Here is an 18035-nt window from a genome sequence, read left to right as displayed (position 1 = left end):
TATGGTTTCAGACTTTATTTGTGCATGCAGCATAACATACTGTCTTTAATCCCTGTTTGGAGTGAACTGAGCTGTTAGTTGACATTCATTGTCTGTAACCACTTATCCAGTTCAGGGTTGCGGTGGGTCCGGAGCCTACCCTGTGGCTACGCCTAGCCACACACACGCTCACTCACACCTACAGAGACTTTTGAGTCGCCAATCACTGTACCAACGTGTGTTTTTTGGACCTTGGGAGAAAACCAGAACACCTGGAAGGAACCCACGCTGACACAGGGAGAACACACTAAACAGCCACCTGGAGTGGGACTCGAACCCACAACCTCCAGGTCCCTGGAGCTGTATGACTGCCACAGTGCTGCCCTTGTTAGTTGACATTCACATTTAATTTTTACCTATCTGTAGTAAAACGGGGACTGTTCCTTTAGTCCTTTAGATTTTTCGTTGTCCTGTAGTTACTTTTTTTGTGATACATATATTTCTTTGGGCAAAAATATGTGTTTTCCCCTATGGAACACTAGGCCACAGCAAATATATTTAATTAATGGCAAATTTAAAAGCATTTTAAAAATTTATGTTGGTGTGTTATGTGGGGAAGAGGATCAGGGTTGGGAGCTTTGACCAGACAGTAAAAAAAATGAGGTCTTATTTGAAGGCCAGACAGCGGCATTCAAATCCCAAAGCAGCATTTTTAGTCCTGGATTTGGTCATTTTCATGGTCATTAATAGGATCCTAAAAAATACTTTAACAGAATGTTTGAAGAAATCACAGTGCATCCACATTATCCAGTGGTCAGTTCTGAGAGAAACAGTCAACATTTGGAAATATAGATGACATATATATATTGATGATTTATCTTTTGCTGTCATTTTAGCAAATCTTAAATCTTATGCAGTGATTGAGTTCTTTAGCTCTATAGAGTAGCCTATTAGTATGGAGTTAATTTAGTGGCCAAACTTTGCAAATAAACAGAATATTATGTTGCCTGACATATGGAAGAGTTTCTCGAGCATGCAGCTGAGCACAGCTTTACGTCAGCATGTCCATCATGTGAGGTGGAGATTCCAGGGACAGAAGGGCTCAGAACAATCTGTTCTTAGATCATTAAAGGATGAAATATTCAGAAGCTACACCCTCCCTCACCCTGGTGCAAATTAAGTATCCCCCACTCCCCCCACCATCTCCCCTGTGCCCTTCACGATGGAGCAGCATGTCATGCATAGTACATGTGAGGTTATAAAACCTGATGTATATTCAATGACCCTGAACCTAATGTGATGCTGCAGCTTAATTACTACATTCAGCAGGACGAAAAATGCTTGAAACCATATCTTCCCACCAGGTTTTGAATACAACCGGCATATTCAGTGATCATTAAATTGAGAATTAGGTTTGCCTTAATAAAAACATTTAAAAAATAAAAGGAGTTAAAATCACCAGTAGTTTACTTAACCAAAGAGACAGGAAATTTGTGAATCTTTTATAGGATGAACGAAGGCAGACTGGATGCTTCAAATGGGTTTAAAAGTAGTTTAATTAAAACAGATTGCTGCAGACAAAAAAAAACAAAAAAAAAAACATCAATGCGCTAAAAATATAAAAATTATTATATACAGATTACATCTAAACCTACAGACAGAATGTTTGTTTTAATGTTTGAATATTTTTAAGCAGATTTTTTTTTTAGCTTTGTCGTTCCTTTGTTGTTCTCCTGTTTTCCACCTGAGGTCAGTCTCGAGCAGAATTGACTGTCTTTGCTGTTTTGTTGTTTATGAAATCTGCCTTCCTGTAACCGGCCTGTCACAGACAACAAAGATGAAAAAAATAATTAAATCCAAAAGGTGTGGTAGCAGCTTCCCAAGTGTACTGCCATTAAACACTGTTGGATAATTAAACACTGACCTTCTTATACTTCCCATGAAGCTCAGAATGCTTCCAAAGAGTCTGCAGCAGATTAGCAGAAGCTTGGCCCACACTGGTGGGTCTGTTGTTATTCCTTGTCAAAGAAATAAAATGAAGTGTTTGTTGAAATTCATTAAATGACAATCCAGAGTACAATAACAGAGCATATGACACATTGCTTGACTCTGATTTTACACCCTGTAAAAGAAAATTGTCCCTGCTAATGATTCCAAGCCAGTCACGAGGATAATTACACTGTGAACTGTGGGAATAGCATTTGTAGGGAGCAAGGCACAAAAGCTTTCAAAGGCCAAAAATGTCATTGTCCATTATCGGTACCTGACCTCATTATTGTGTGGCTGAATTACATCAAATCCTCCCAGCAACATCTAGTTACAAAGACTAGTGTAAAACATTCCCAGAGGAGCACAAGCTGCTACCCTGACACCCTTTATTTCAGAGGAAATGTTAGAAAAGCAAGGGTTTACACACATCTGGCCTTAAAGTGCATTTCTGAATAAAAATTATAATAATAATAAGAAAATTACTGAAGCTAATTGGTTGGATTAGTCCTTTTCCAGGCTCAGAATTGGCCACTCTCTGTGTACAAAGGTAATAATAAATATAAACCTCTACAAGTGTCTCCACTTATTAATATAAGTAACACAATGATCACTGACTCCATATCAAAGTGATCAAAATCAAAATGATTGTAGAACATTGGTTTAATAATAAATAATATTAATAATAAAGCTTTAATAAAAGAATGACATTCTACAGATTCATTAATAAAACTCAAGGTTGGGCAGTGTTTAATTTGACTACAATCCAAATGCTTTTATTTTTATTTTTGTCAAAATCAACTCTACACAAGTGGTAAAGGAAGTACAAGTCTTTGGCTTTAAAGGTGTTTTCATATGTTAGGGCCTGATGGGACATGTAATCACTCAAGGAAGCGTTACTTCTGTTTCATACAACAGGCAAATTTCCCACCAAAATGTAAGACTGATTCATCAGGCTGGTTTTAAAGATGAAAAAAGAAGGTGGAGCTGATTACTCAGATGCTGTACTTCATGTGCAATAATTTTTCAAGAGTATGATTATTTTTAGATTTTTGTTTTCAGATTTTTAGGTACCTATGGTCTTTGGTGTTGATTTTGATGATCCTGGGTAGAACTCCCTTGTTGAAAACAGCATCAGCGTTCTGCACAGATGCTTGGCTCAGGTTATTGAGAATGTGACAGACGGACGTGATCTCCACAGGCTGTTCTGAGGTTGTGTCAGATGTAGGAAGGATGTCTACCAGTTCTGGCAACACCTGCTTAACTAGACAAGATCCAAACAGCATTATCGCAACAAGCTTAAATGGAAATGGTGAAAAAAAAAAGCCTCTCCAAGAAACATGGAAAAACAAAAGAAATTTTGACTTGCCACAGCAATGAGTGCAAAAGAATGAATTTAAATACATATCTTTATTTAAAAAAAATTATATATATATATATATATATATATATATATATATATATATATATATATATATATATATATAATATTTTGTGAGGGCTAAATAGGTAAGAAATTAAGTGCACAGCTAAAATGGTGTTATTTGAGGCCCTAAGGCAATAAGACAAATAACTAATTTTCTCTTCTCTCAGAGAATGGTGATGCATGGTGGTGTGAGTAAATATCAATATTATAAAGAAAAACTGAGCAGTGGTAAAGTCCATATGGCATATGTTAGATTTAGATTTAGTAATGCATGGAGATTTTAAAAGTAGGATGCAGAACGTTCAACAGTATTTCATATAAATGCTAAAAAAAAATAAACGATTTTGATTAATTAATTATAAACATATTACAGTTGTATAACTTTGTATAGAAAAATAGGAACGTGAAGTACTTGATGTGAAGTACTGAACATCTCCAAAATGTTTTAAAGCATTTTTATGTAACGTATTTTTGTAATGAATTAAAAACTGAAACACTGTCTTCCTCTTTGGTCACTTTGGGGTTGTACAGTATTAAATATGAAGATTTTATTTAAAATAAAAGTTAAGTATCAATATGATACATTCCACAATATATTATAAATTACACAAATACACAATATACATTTAACAAAAAACACTTGTTTATCAACCTAATTATATTTTGATAAATCACATACTTGTATTTCAGCTTGTCTGAATAATAATAATGAACTATTGTGTTCTAACCTCTCCTTGTTAACCATTACCAACAGATCTCTGGGTTGAGTAAAGTTGGTAAGACACTCACTTATGTCTGTGTGGAGTTCTTTGAACCGGGATAAATTTCTGAGCAGGCACAATGCAACCCTCCTTACTTTCTCCTCTTCCTCAAGAATGGTCTTCACTTGCTGGAGGCCATTTTCTTTCTGCACTATGATGTGGGCTACTGCTTGTGATACCTGAGGGAAATGGAAATGAGTAACTTTAAAAGAGAGTCTGATTGAAGGTGAGGTAGCACCATTTAGCAGTTTATGGTTCAGTAGAATTAGATGGAAAAAAACAGAAAATGTATGAACAAAGTGTTGCTTAAATAAGAAAACCACCCAGTCTGCCCACAGTCTGTAGTAGTTCACATCTGAAAGGCAAATATGTTCAAGCATTGCTCAGTTGATTCATTTTATAACCTTGACATTACCCCTGCAGTTCCTGCCGTGAGGTTCTGCATGGCTCCTAGAGATGCCTCCAATGTCAGCTGGCGTTTGCTAATGGCCACAAGAGACAGATACATGCGAACGGTGATTGCACTCCACAGCCACTCAGCGCCAATGGGGTTTCCCTGTTCCTCCAGCAGGAGGAGGTCTGAGTCCGTATGCTAGAGCAACAACCAGCAAAATGTGAACACAGCAGAACAAAATATTCTTAGAAATTATGCTTGATTTCAGCGTGCAGTCTTTTACTTAAACATATCATCTGGTTTAGTATGGAGGACCAAACCTGCCAAAATTAAAAATTAATCTATTCACTAATAAAAGTAAAATTAAAATTTAAGAATAGAAAATAAATGAGGAACATAAAAACAAACATTAATTAATCAATATGGGACATAAACCCCAAAACAAATAAATAAATAAAAAATCCAGGGGGAAAATATATGTAAAGAAATAACTTTATAATCTGTATATTTTACATATTTCTCCTTTATTTTGTGCATTTATTACTGTGTATTTATTTCTGTATTGAATCTGCTCAGAGAGGCAGCTGCTTGACTCGATGAAATGGAGCAATGTATATATCCACTTGTTAATTGTGATGCCACCCGTGACATTTTACCATTTCCATCAGTTATGTGAACTTAGTTCAGGAATTTGGAATAAAATAAAATAAATTCAACATAAAAGGAAGCAAACGTTTTTTTGGTAGCATTTTATGCACATTGGCAGCTTATTTTGATCTGCGGTAGCTACCGTGTGGACTGACTGTGCTGCTCCATCTCTGGAGCAGCGTAGAGGGAGCCTTGTCTCCTGCAGCTCTGTCTCTGAGACAGAGTAGCCACATAGTGAGAGCAGTGTCTCCCGCAGCTCTGTCTCTGGGAGCAGAATAACCAGGGAGAAAGAGCTATTTCTCCTGCTCACGGTCAGTCCCGGTGTTCTAATGAGTTATGCTACGGGTGATTCCCTTCTATAAAAAGTAGGTACGGTTTGTACATTGTGGCGCAGCAGGTAGTGTCGCAGTCACACAGCTCCAGGGGCCTGAAGGTTGTGGGTTTGATTTTTGCTCCGGGTGACTCCCCGTGTCCGCATGGGTTTCCTCCGGGTGCTCCAGTTTCCTCCCACAGTCCAAAAACACACGTTGGTAGGTGGATTGGCGACTCAAATGTGTCCATAGGTGTGAGTGAATGTGTGTGTCTGTGTTGTCCTGTGAAGGACTGGTGCCCCCTCCAGGGTGTATTCCCGCCTTGCGCCCAAAGATTCCAGGTAGGCTCTGGACCCACCGCGACCCTGAATTGGATAAGCGCTTACAGATAACGAATGAATGAAAAAAAAGGTTTGTACAGAAAGTCACTGGTGCTAATCAGGTTTTTCCTAAATAACTCGCTAGAAGGTCTGAAAAATCACTAAATCTACCGGCAAAATCATTTGGCAGTAGTGACTAGCGGTTTGGACCTGCTGATGGAGCAAGACATGGATAATCGATCTATGGCATTGGGCATGGATCAACCAATAAGAATGTTTAGACTCCATGAAACATTTATAGACAGCCCCCTTATTATCATATAAGAGCAAGAAAAAATAAATTAATGCAAAAAATAAATAGTTATAGAAATAAAAGTATAAATTATTGAATTAGTACATAAAAATATAAATAAATAAATGAACAAAAATAATGAAATAATAATGAACAAAAACGTAGGAGAGAAAAATACACAAGTAAACTAAATAAACATGCAGGTTAACACTGATATTTTAATTTATTTAATTTAGTTTTCGTTTATTAATTCCTCTGACGTTTTTCTTTTTATTTATTTTTAGATTTAGTATCAATATTATGGATGGAGGAAATGCATTTTATTTAGTAGTTTATGAATTAATTGATTGATTTATTTTTAGCAGGTTTTGTCCTCCATAGCTTAGATCAAAACCTTGTATCCCCTGAAAACATTTTTTTCAGGACAGGAAAAAAAAATTATTTTAATTGGTTTTAATTTTGAGCTTTAATTCATGAGCTAATGGGACCACTTAGCATTTCTCCAAGTACATTTTAAGCATTTCTATTGCCACTGATTTGTTCTGAAAGTGACAATATAAATATATCATAAAACACATTTGAAATAAAGTGACTAACATTGTCTGTCTCAGCGATTTTGGTACTCTTGATACTGAAGCAGCCAGGTGTGTGTGGCTCGAGTGGGAGACTCTGTCCGGACTCCTGCAGCACCGGCCTTAGTGCTTCAGGAAGCTCTGACTCAAACCGATAGGTTAGGTTATGTAGGATACACACACAGTTTTCTAAAGCCTGCAAAAGAAAGAAGTTACAAGCTTAACAAATTTCATAATAAACATGTAAACATGGTATAACAGAAAAGAAATCAGAAAAGAGCATGAAAATAATTAGAATGCCTTGTCATCAGGTTTATGATCTGCAATGGTTCCACGGATGTAATAAACAAGGGAGTCGATGAGACGATCACAGTCTCTCATGGCTTTACGTCCATTTGGACCAGCTGAACTTACATTCCTACAAAACCAAATTTAGGCACATATGAGCATGAATATTCATCTCTTACATGTTTAAATGTGTCTTGAGCACCTTGCATGTATTTAGTCTGTAAAGCTAGCTCACAGGCTGGTAGTACCTCAGGCAGCCGGTAGCATTGAGGAAGACTTCAGAATCAGCCAGCATCTCCAGTTTGGGATCTTCCCCCTCTGAGACACCCGAGCAGGGCACCAGCACACCATCAGTGATAGGTTTTACTACGTCTTTGCACAGCTGCTCCTTCAGCATGTCATGAGAGGACAGATTCCACAGCAGTCCTGAGAGCAAATCCACATTTTGATTCTTTAAGAGGAAATCCACAAAATGTTTTGATCATTTCTGTAAAATTAAGTAATTTATGGTTGTTTGGTATCAAAGCATTCTATATGATAACTTATTTTGTATAGTAAATACGATGGCTATATTTGACTGGGAGACATAATGAAAACTTGTTTCTATCACCAGTCCTGTAAAGAAATCAGTGTAAGTTCTAAGATTTTCTGGGGGAAAAAAATCATAGTACATTAAACCACTCTGAATGAATACTCTCTTTAACATGACATCATTGTCCAACCCCAGGACAAATCCACTGACTGGGAACACGATACCTGCACAATACCTACACACTTTTAAGCAATCAGTTGTCAGTCATGACACTTTTGAGTCGCCGATCAACCTACCAACGTGTGTTTTTGGACCGTGGGAGGAAACCCACGAGGACACATGGAGAACACACCAAACTCAGGAGTGACTGTGACACTACCTGCTGTGCCACCATGCCGCCCTAAACAAGAAATTTTTCATGGTATTGACTTGTACGTTATACCTTTACAGCCCTAAGGAAGAAGCAGAAATTAAAAGGATTTAAAATCTTCCCTAGTGGTTAACCTCCTTCATTCATTGTGGGGCTTAGTATTACAATCTTACACACAACACAATCACATTATTATATACTGAGCTTAATAGTTCCAGGACAGCCTTGGCCAGTTTACTCCCAAAACAGAGGCTAAAACCAACATTTCACCTGTGATACATCTGTCAGTGACTGATATTTCAAGCTGATATTTCAAGTTTGGAAAGCTATGCTCACCAATTACCTATAATCTAAATCATCACACACTTCCATCAAACCACAATGGGTCCTTAATTTCAAAAGCAGACAAAAGGTATGCTACATAGCTTTAAAAAAATTGTTAATTATTTTTTTTTCTTTTTACAACAGGTAGAAATGGAACAATTCAGCATTTTTTAAAGAATCCTTCACCCTGTGTCAGCTGCAGGTGTAACTGAAGTAGCATCTAGATAGAGAGTTAAATAGTGATGGTAATACTTATGAAAGACGGGCTTCTAAAGCCATGGGATAAGCAGGTATCTGGTGGATCCTCTGAACTGCTGTGCAGGGCTATAATTCTAAACCATGGTTTAGTCATAACAAGGAGCAATTTCCTTTGAAGTGTGGACTGTTAGGATTAGACATTTGCATTTGATTCCTGTCCTGACTGAAAGCTGAGTGACTAAAAAAGCATGTTGCTAACTGAAGCAATATGCTTCACAAGCATTAAAAAAATTAACAAATATATGATTTGTTCCAAATTTCCAAAATGTTCCAAAATGATTCAAATTTAATTTATATGTAAATATGTATAATCATGGGGGAAACAAGCACATTATGAAATTAGACTAGTGACTGACCGGTGACCTGTCGTCGTATCTCAACCTCTCTGCTCGCTTTGAGCAGGTGCAGGATCATGTGAATACCATTGCTCTTATGAACCTCCATTTTGTTGTCGCTGTCATCAAAGACGGTGTTTCGTAGTGCTCCTGCTGCGGCTTCCTGCAGCTCCACACTCTCACAACTAAGAAGCTCCAATAGCTTTGGGATTCCACCTAGACGCAATAGCTGAAGAAAAAAAAAACAGATATTAGACTTAAAAAACCAGATTTGAGCAGATGCTTCTGTTATGACAGAAAACTGCTCGGTTGAAAATAACCCCACAAACCCAAATTAGGGCTACATGAAACTTTCATGAAACACTTTATAATGTGCACTGTTATTACTACTTGTAAATGTTCAAATTATGCAATTTAATAGGGAATTTTGACTTACATTTCTCTTAGCAGCTGCACTGCTAAAGCACTGGTTTTGAATGTATTTGGCAGCAGTCACCTGCCTTTCTGTGTTCTCTTGAGTAAGAGATTGTACAGCTGCCTTCAGTGTCATCTCTGTACTTTTCTTACCCCTTCTGTCACACACACACATACACATTATTTTCACACGGGATAAAAATAATTTCTTTAATGCTTGTCATTGGCGATCACAAAAGCACTTGTTCTATAATCATGCCAGTAACGTAATATTAATTTAGATTATGTATTTCTTAATTGAGACAAAGTAAGAAAATTTTATTCAGACTTTCACTCTGCCCTATGTTTTTGTTTGTAGCTAGAGAAGAAGATATTTTAATATGATTTAAATGTGATGAAATTACTGTTGAGTGTACGGACTCATTTTTTGGACATATTTGGTACCAAAACATAACAGAACAAGTCAAAAGTGCAGATTTATACCAGTCAACATAGAGCATGATAAATTAAAATAATGTAATTACTATGAAATTTATTTGTGCATAAATAACCCGGAAACTTGTTGTGAATAGAAATCAAATCTAAATCACAAACAAATGTTTTCATCTTAAATAGCAGTTAACAGCATTAGCAATAGTAGAAGCCTTTAACCTTACCCCATAGATTCGACCCTTGCTATTTGACTGGTCACAGGTTTTTTGACCGTTGCCACTCCATTTGTGTTACCTCCAGCATTGAACTTTGAGGTAGTCTGTGACCTGTGCTCTGTGGCCATCTTCTGTCTCTCTTGCGCATCACAAACCAGCCAAGACAAATCCTGTGATCCAAACAGCTGCTGTCCAGGGTGACTGCGAGAGCGCTGCAGATTCTGCCACTCTGAAAATATCTGATGATGTTCTAACCTGAGGGGAGACCCTTCAGGCAGGAAGACATCGTCAAGCATGTCATGCTCTACAACAGGCTTCCTGGGAAGATGTAGAGTAGCACTCCGGCCAGATATGAAACGCTGGGTGCTTTGCAGTTTCTCAGAGCGAGCATAGTGGTGTGAAGAGGCAGGGCCTTGGAGACGGTCAGCTGTATACACAGATCGCATCGCAGGAAGAGTAAACGCTGCAGAGCCCCAGCGGGAGCCTCTCCGAAATGAACCATACTTTAATGCAGCATAGTCCCCATTAACCTGAGGTACTTTCACAGAATCAGAAACATCCACCCTTCTTGTAGGTTTAAATGAGTCTGATGCATAAGATGAGGACTGTAGAGAAAAATTTTTTTTAGTGTTATTAAATAAATAGTTCTATCAAAAATAGAAATAAACCTATCATCATTATTGTGGAAGGTAAAAAAAAAATCCCTAAAATATACTAATTGTTTACTTTAGGGAATAACCCGTGTTCAAACTTTTCTTTAGCGTTAACATCAGTCCAATGTTTTGGAGAATTCCACTGGACATTTTCAACAATATAGAGTAATAAAAACATACATACACAGTAAGGGTGGGCGATATAATCCTAAAAGAATATCACAAAATTTAACGTTAAAAAAAATCCTGCCGATATGCCAAAATAATTACAAATATTTATATTAATTGCAATTTTTTTTCACTGTACCCCTAGAGGACCACCACAGAACAGGTATGATTTGGGTGGTAGATTATTCTCAGCGCTGCTGTGACATTGACTTGGCATGGCTGCTGGTGATTTTAAACACTGTGTCCTCTCACTATCCACTCTGTTATACACCCCTACCTCGTTGGTCCACTTTCTATTTTCTATTTTACAACCAGAGACTAGAAGCTCATCTGCTGCTGCACAGTTTGTGTTGTTTGTCCTCTAGTCTTTCATAAATGGACACAGGATGCTGTCGGCTGGATGTTTTTAGTTGGTGGACTATTCTCAGTCCAGCAGTGACAATGAGGGGTTAAAAAACCCCAGCAGCAATGTAGTGTCTGATCCACTTATACCAATACAACACACGTTAACACCAAGATCAACATGTCAGTGTCACCTCAGCACTAAGAATGATTCATGACTCGAATCATACCTGCTTTCTGGGGTCCTGACTATTGAAGAACAGGGTGAAAAGGGGCAAACAATGTACGCAGAGCAACGGTTGAACTACAGTCTGTAATTGTAGAACTACAAAGAACTCCTGTTTGTCCAGTGGAGCTAAAAGAATATACAAGTGAGTGTAAAAACAGAGCTGGTCATAATTTTATAGTTAATCTGTTAATACACTGGATATATATTAAAAGTTAAAGATTTTACCTTTACTGATCCATTCCAGAATGGTGTGGTGCTTGTTAGATGACTGCTAGACAGACTACCTGAGAGGGAAGAGACAGAAATAACAACATTTAATAGTCATGCTTGTGAGTCACGCATTTTTACAACTCTGTTTGTCTAGTACTCTGCGTCTGTCATGGAAAGCCTTATGGGGCACAATACACTAAATATACACAAACTTAATTGCTCAATGAATCCAAGCACAACTCACACAACTGTTTATTACCTTGTTATGAAACATCACATTACAAAGCTATCAACTATACAATCATTATTGTCTCAACAGTAATAACACATCCAAGGCCACATTTCATAGCAAAGCAATCCCTTTCTTTCTGGATCTTAAACAATGTAAATAATAAGTAATAATGCCAAATATACTTTGTACTAGATAATACTAGAAAATTTAAAATAAAACATAAACCATGGCACCTATGATGATTATTTAAATTATTAAAACTTTGCATATGGCTACAACTTAAACAGGATTTTGAAGATGTGGCTGAATCCCAAATTATATTCTGTTAGAAATGTACTATTTGTAAGACCTATATAGTGCACTATGCTGGAAGTATGGAGCCATTAGAGACTGAGACATCTTCTCAGGAAAAATAATAGCAGCTACACATGAATTAATCATTGCATTCATTCATTTCACTGCAATTATTCCTTAGTATGCTGTAATTTTCTTTTGGTAACTACAGAAAATGAGAGATGTCTGAAGTGAAACTGACTGTTAATGAACCGTGAATCACTGATTCATTCAATTTGTATTGCTCATTCATATTAATAATATGAACAACGGTGGTGTTTTTTTTTCATTTTCAGACAGAGTAAAATGTATGGAAAATGAAAAGGAAAATTATAAATCGACAGTGGTAACTTCTAAAAAAGTGTACTGTAAAACAACTCAGGCTATATTTAACAAAATACTAATAATAATAATAAAGCTAAAATTATGAAACAATCAATAGTACAATAATCAACCAGTAACTACCAAACAATAATCTTAGCTACGAAAAATAAAAAATACACCTGAATACGTTGTGGACTGCTCCACAGCGACATCTGGCGGGGTTTGACCCCTAATGTACATACACCCCTACAACATCACTCTCTTTTGTTCCACACTATCAATGGTGTATTTGCTTTAGAACAGACGCTTAATATCACTGCAAACGCTCGTTTCAAATATGTGTTTATAAATGTTCTGTATTCACATGCAGGTTTGTAGAAAACACACTACTGGTTAAAAAAAATCAAAGGATCCATTCAAGACTCAGAACAATGAGAAGTGAATTAGATTTCATGGCAGAAATCCATTACATTGAAATGGAGTCAATTTCCTCTATAGAAATTGCTGTACAATACATCACGTTTAAAATGTTTTGGAAAAATTATAACAGGGAGCACTTTTAGTTTCAAATGTCCTAAATCTGCCCAAAGAGGAGCAGTTTAAAACAGAACCTCCGAAACGCGAAGCTGTGTGTTGTTACCTGTGAGCGGTGTCCTCTTTCCTTTCCGGGAGAGAGTGAGCTGCACTTGTTGCTCTACTCTGCCTCGCCGCTCACTCACACTCCGAGAGACCCCCCGAGGACTGCGGTCCTCAGACGGCAGAGCGAGACTCGAGTCAACCGCTTTGCCCGAGTCCTTGGACGATAAAACGGTCCTCACGTACAGAGACTCCTCTGCGGCCATCCCTCTTCCCACGCTCCTCCGGGGAAAGTTCGTCTGAAAGAGTTTTTCTTTTTTGTAAGGGCGTGTTTTCTGTTTGCACTTAGGGCGTGGTCACTCGGACACCTAGAAAGTTACCGTGGCGACCGGAGGGCGTGGCTTACACCGCATAACCTGAGAAGAAGGGGAATGCTGCAGACCGGAGATAAAAAATTTGACAGTATCTCCGCCTACTCTCTACGCCCATTGGTTCTCCGGGCTGTAAAATGATTGGGTGATGCATGAAATGATTGACAGTATGTATCTCCGTCTACTCGCCACATGCTCATTTGTTCTCACACGTACTTGGAGCCTCACCTTAAATTATATAATTCGGTATGGGTTCAACCTGTTGATCTGATCATCAACAAATAAAGACAGAGTTGTTCAACCAGTCCACATATCACAGTTTTTCAATGGAACACATACCTCACACCAGACAACATTTCAAAAATACTTTTGTAATGAAATATCTCTCAGATCCTTCAGTGCATCTATTTTAGATATTCCTCAAATCAAAACAAAATGTATACAGGTGCTGGTCATAAAATTAGAATATAATGATAAAGTCTTTTTTTTTTTCACTAATTCCATTCAAAAAGTGAAACTCGTATATTATACTCATTTATTACACACAGACTGATACATTTCAAGTGTTAATTTTTTAAATTTGATTATTATAACTGACAACTAATGAAAACCCCAAATTCAGTATCTCAGAAAATTAGAATATTGTGAAAAGGTTCAATATTGAAGACACCTGGTGCCACACTCTAATCAGCTAATTAACTCAAAACATTTGCAAAGGCCTTTAAATGTTCTCTCAGTCTAGTTCTGTAGGCTCCACAATCATGGGGAAGACTGCTGACTTGACAGTTGTCCAAAACATGATCATTGACACCTTACACAAGCAGAGCAAGACATAAAAGGTCATTGCTAAAGAGGCTGGCTGTTCACAGAGCTCTGTGTCCAAGCACATTAATAGAGAGGCAAAGGGAAGGAAAGGATGTGGTGCAAAAAAGTGCACCAGCAATAGGCATAACCGCACCCTGGAGAGGATTGTGAAACAAAACCCATTGAAAAATGTGGCAGAGATTCACAAAGACTGGAGTCAGTGCTTCAAGAACCACCACACACAGACGTATGCAAGACATGGGCTTCAGCGTCGCATTCCTGGTATCAAGCCACTCTTGGAACAAGAGGCAGCGTCAGAAGGACTGCTTCTGAGTGGTCACACACACACACACAAACACGCACACAAAGTTCACTGCTCTCTGTTTATAATGATTACACAATCATGTTAAGGTTTTTTCAGGCATGTCAGTTTCTGCTTATTTCATCTCCAGAAGAAGAAAACATTCCTCATTTTGTCTTCATCTTCACCATATTATATTTGTGACTCATGGCCTTAGAATCAATGTTTAATACAGTGTAGATGGTTTTAACATTGTTAATGTTGGATCAAAATTACAGGAGAAGTAAAAATAAAATAAAATAATTATATATATCCATTTATATGGATAAACCTTAATAAAATGGGAATGGTTGGTGACATTAGCTTCCTGTTTGTGGCACATTAGTATATGGGAGGGGGGAAACTTTGGTGAGCATGGTGGGTGTTGTCCATGGCAGCCATTTTGAAGTCGGTCATTTTGGATCCAACTTTTGTATTTTAAATGGGAACAGGGTCATCAAAGTTCATCATTATTTACAAGTTTCTGACCACTTATAAAATGTGTTCGAAGTGCTGCCCATGGTGTTGGATTGTTAATGCAACACTCTTCTCAGACTGATAGCAACACCACAGTAGAAATGCTAGCACAGGATTCCAGTATCCATAGTTTCAGGTGCTGCACATCTCGTATATTCACAGCATAGACAATTGCCTTCAGATGACCCCAGAGATAAAAGTCTAAGGGGGTCAGATCGGGTAGGGTGAACAGATCTGAGATGGTGAAAAAGAGGACACGTCTGGGGCGTGGGCTGTCATTGTATGCTTAGCTGAACCTATGTGTGCTTTTAGGTCTTTAAACACCTTTATTTGCTACACAAAACATGGGAATTTCTTTTTTAATTCTTCAGAGAACTTACATTTACGTTTCGGCATAGCTACTTCAGATGAGGGTAGGTACATGAGCTTTGCCTGACGTAAACAAGGAATGTGCAGACTGACCAATGAAATGTTTACAGAGAAGGTTATCGACCAATAACGGTAACTCTACAATCAGACCGTGCAATCAGAAGATCTTAGGCTACTTCACCACTCTCCCTTCTCACTGAAGCGAACCAAACCGAGTAGGGGAGGGCATGACTAGTTCGTGAACGAAACGCTTCTTGAAATTCTTTGTAAGCTCTAGAAAAAAAAAAATCCCGGACGTTTGTGAAATTCCGCCCGGACATTTTTTTTTAAGTCTAAATAACAGGACATGTCCGGGTAAAAGAGGACGTCTGGTCATCCTAAGATCGGGAGACCTTGGGGGCCATTCAATTGGCCCATGATGACCAATCCACTTTCCAGGAAACTGTTCATCTAGAAATGCATCTAGACCTGACACCCATAATGTGGTGGTGCACCATCTTGGAAAAACTCAGGGAATGTGCCAGCTTCAGTGCATAAAGAGGGAAACACATCACCATGTAGCAATTTCGCATATCCAGTGGCCTTGAGGTTTCCATTGATGAAGAATGGCCCCACTATCTTTGTACTCCATATACCACACCATACCATCAAGATGTGCAGCACCTGAAACTACAGATACTGGAGGCCTGTGCTAGCATTTCTCCTGTGGTGTTGCTATCAGTGTGTGAAGAGGGGGTGAAGAGGGTTGCATTGACAATCCAACACAATGGGCAGCACTTTGAACACATTTTATAAATGGTCAGAAACTTGTAAATAACTCAAGAAAGAATAAATGTACGTTAAAAGCACACCATTGTTTTTCTTGTGAAATTCTCAATAAGTTTGATGTGTCACATAACCTTCTTCTCATTGAAAAAACAAAAGTTGGATCCAAAATGGCCGACTTCAAAATGGCCATCATGGTCACCACCCATCTTGAAAAGTTTCCCCCCTCCCATATACTAATGTGCCACAAAAAGGAAGTTAATATCACCAACCATTCCTGTTTTGTTAAGGTGTATCCATATAAATGGCCCACCCTGTACTCGCGATACCCAGTGGGTTGGTAATAACTTGGTGGCTTCGTGTTTGAATTTGGTGGGTGGCCTTATTACCTTTATTAATTAGTTATTTGATAGTTTTCTGTGTATTTTTCATGTTATTATGGTTTGACTGGTATTGGTTTAAGGGTAGAGATATACGTGCAGTTTGGCCATGCATTCGCGTAGACAACCATCTGTATCGTAACTGTTCAAATACTTTCTTATGTGCTACGCTTGTAACTGGAAGCTTCCACTAGAGGGCAGACCTGAAAAAGATGCAGGTAATTACAGATTTATCTCTGACACAAGCTGCGTTATAATACAGGGGCTGTATCTTTAGGATGCATTTGTAGACCGATTACCTCACAGCGGCATGACTAGACTGTCCCATTTTGGAGGCACCTTCATATGCAGCCAACAAATGTGTCCTCTTTTACAGAGAAACGAAGGATGCAACAGGAATATCCTTCACCAGCTGAGAATGTAGTGTATAATAAATGAACCTTTTATCTCTCATTTATCTCAATCCGTGGTGTTAAACAACACTGGTCTAAGGTAAATACACAGCGAATGAAGCTGAAGCAGAACATATATAGCGATGGTTTTTGTAAAATATTGTTTATAGGAGAGTGTTATTGAGCTCTGTTCATATCACAAAGCTATCATAGTTACTAATATCGCCTTTCCATTTTCCATGATCACTGATTACTGATTCTTACTGATCGCTGTTTATTTTAAAGATTACAGTTATGTGTATTTTGTATTACAACTACTGTGAGGAGAGCACACTGGAGAAAAGAGAAAGAGAATTTTTGTTTGTTTAATTAATTAATTCAATAAAATACTTCAACATCTAGGGTCATCGTAGGGTTTTTGTGAAAAAGTAAAATGAAAGGGTGCACTGATTATTATCACTATAAAAAAAATAACCAAAAACAAGTCAAGAGCCACAAAGATGTTATAATAGTAAATGCAGCAGGAGAACATTCAATCAAAAGGCTGTATCTGTTTCAAATTAAGATTCACTTATGATATTTTTTTCCATGAAATCCACTATAATAAAATACTTTCATCTCCATGTAACATGGTTAACAATGTATTTTTTTAAAAACTAAAAGATCCTGATGTTTTACTTTACTGTAGTGCTAAGTTACTTATTTTGAAATGTGAGTTTAGGGTATACTGTCACTTTAAAAGACTCTGTTTCCTCTGTCATTGCAGAAGTGCTCACCAGCTCTGGTTAAAACACGTATTTCATGTTATAAAACTATACAAAACAAGCAATGCACGGTTTTAACTGCTTGCATTAAGATTGTGAACACAGATATATGTTGTAGTACAAATGTGTACATTGTAAACTGTCCATTTTCTGAGTTTTATCTGAGACATGGGCTTCCCCTATGTGCATTTCAGATGGGCTGGTGACCTGCGTGTCTATGAGAGAGAGAGGAGCATGAATGTTCACACCAGATTTACTGCAGAGCTTTAACACTGTCGTGTATATGTTTATACAGGTATGTAGTTTCCCCAGTTTTTGTTAATTGAGACGCAGCTACAGCATTCTTCAAAGCTTTCCGCCAGTGTGATAGTGTTGATCGCCTGCACTGCTCCGACCGTTTACGTGGGCCTATGTCACAATCTACACACCAAACTGACACAGGATAAGCG

General features: G+C 37.8%; 1 protein-coding gene across 3 annotated transcripts; it reads right to left on the bottom strand.

Annotated features, from left to right (window-relative positions):
- Positions 1 to 1524: 1524 nt before the first annotated feature.
- pkp2 (plakophilin 2) lies at positions 1525 to 13275 on the bottom strand. Of its 3 annotated transcripts, none has more exons than XM_066668506.1 (14): positions 12989 to 13275; positions 11475 to 11533; positions 10695 to 10718; positions 9867 to 10462; positions 9233 to 9368; positions 8818 to 9025; positions 7226 to 7403; positions 6990 to 7107; positions 6715 to 6885; positions 4568 to 4744; positions 4181 to 4331; positions 3040 to 3229; positions 1904 to 1997; positions 1525 to 1798 (listed from the first exon to the last, which is right to left on the bottom strand). In XM_066668506.1, the coding sequence occupies exons 1-14, from the start codon at positions 13188 to 13190 to the stop codon at positions 1730 to 1732; spliced, it is 2373 nt and encodes a 790-aa protein (XP_066524603.1). In that variant the 5' UTR covers positions 13191 to 13275; the 3' UTR covers positions 1525 to 1729. The 3 variants fall into 3 exon arrangements, with proteins under 3 accessions (XP_066524603.1, XP_066524604.1, XP_066524605.1); XM_066668507.1 differs by having other exon boundaries at positions 9233 to 9365; XM_066668508.1 differs by lacking the exon at positions 10695 to 10718 and having other exon boundaries at positions 12989 to 13273.
- Positions 13276 to 18035: the final 4760 nt, after the last annotated feature.

Source organism: Hoplias malabaricus, chromosome 4 (assembly GCF_029633855.1).
Source record: "Hoplias malabaricus isolate fHopMal1 chromosome 4, fHopMal1.hap1, whole genome shotgun sequence".
Lineage (NCBI taxonomy): Eukaryota > Metazoa > Chordata > Actinopteri > Characiformes > Erythrinidae > Hoplias > Hoplias malabaricus.
This window is presented reverse-complemented; position numbering and strand designations above follow the sequence as displayed.

Excerpts from the sequence above, each read along its gene's own strand:
- pkp2 (XM_066668506.1), bottom strand. The coding sequence starts at position 13,190 with ATGGCCGCAGAGGAGTCTCTGTACGTGAGGACCGTTTTATCGTCCAAG. Across the intron at positions 10,719-11,474 it reads TCTGGAATGGATCAGTAAAG|GATTATATCGCCCACCCTTA; the intron begins GTAAAATCTTTA and ends ATATTCTTTTAG. Across the intron at positions 4,332-4,567 it reads TCACGGCAGGAACTGCAGGG|GTATCACAAGCAGTAGCCCA; the intron begins GTAATGTCAAGG and ends CATTTCCCTCAG.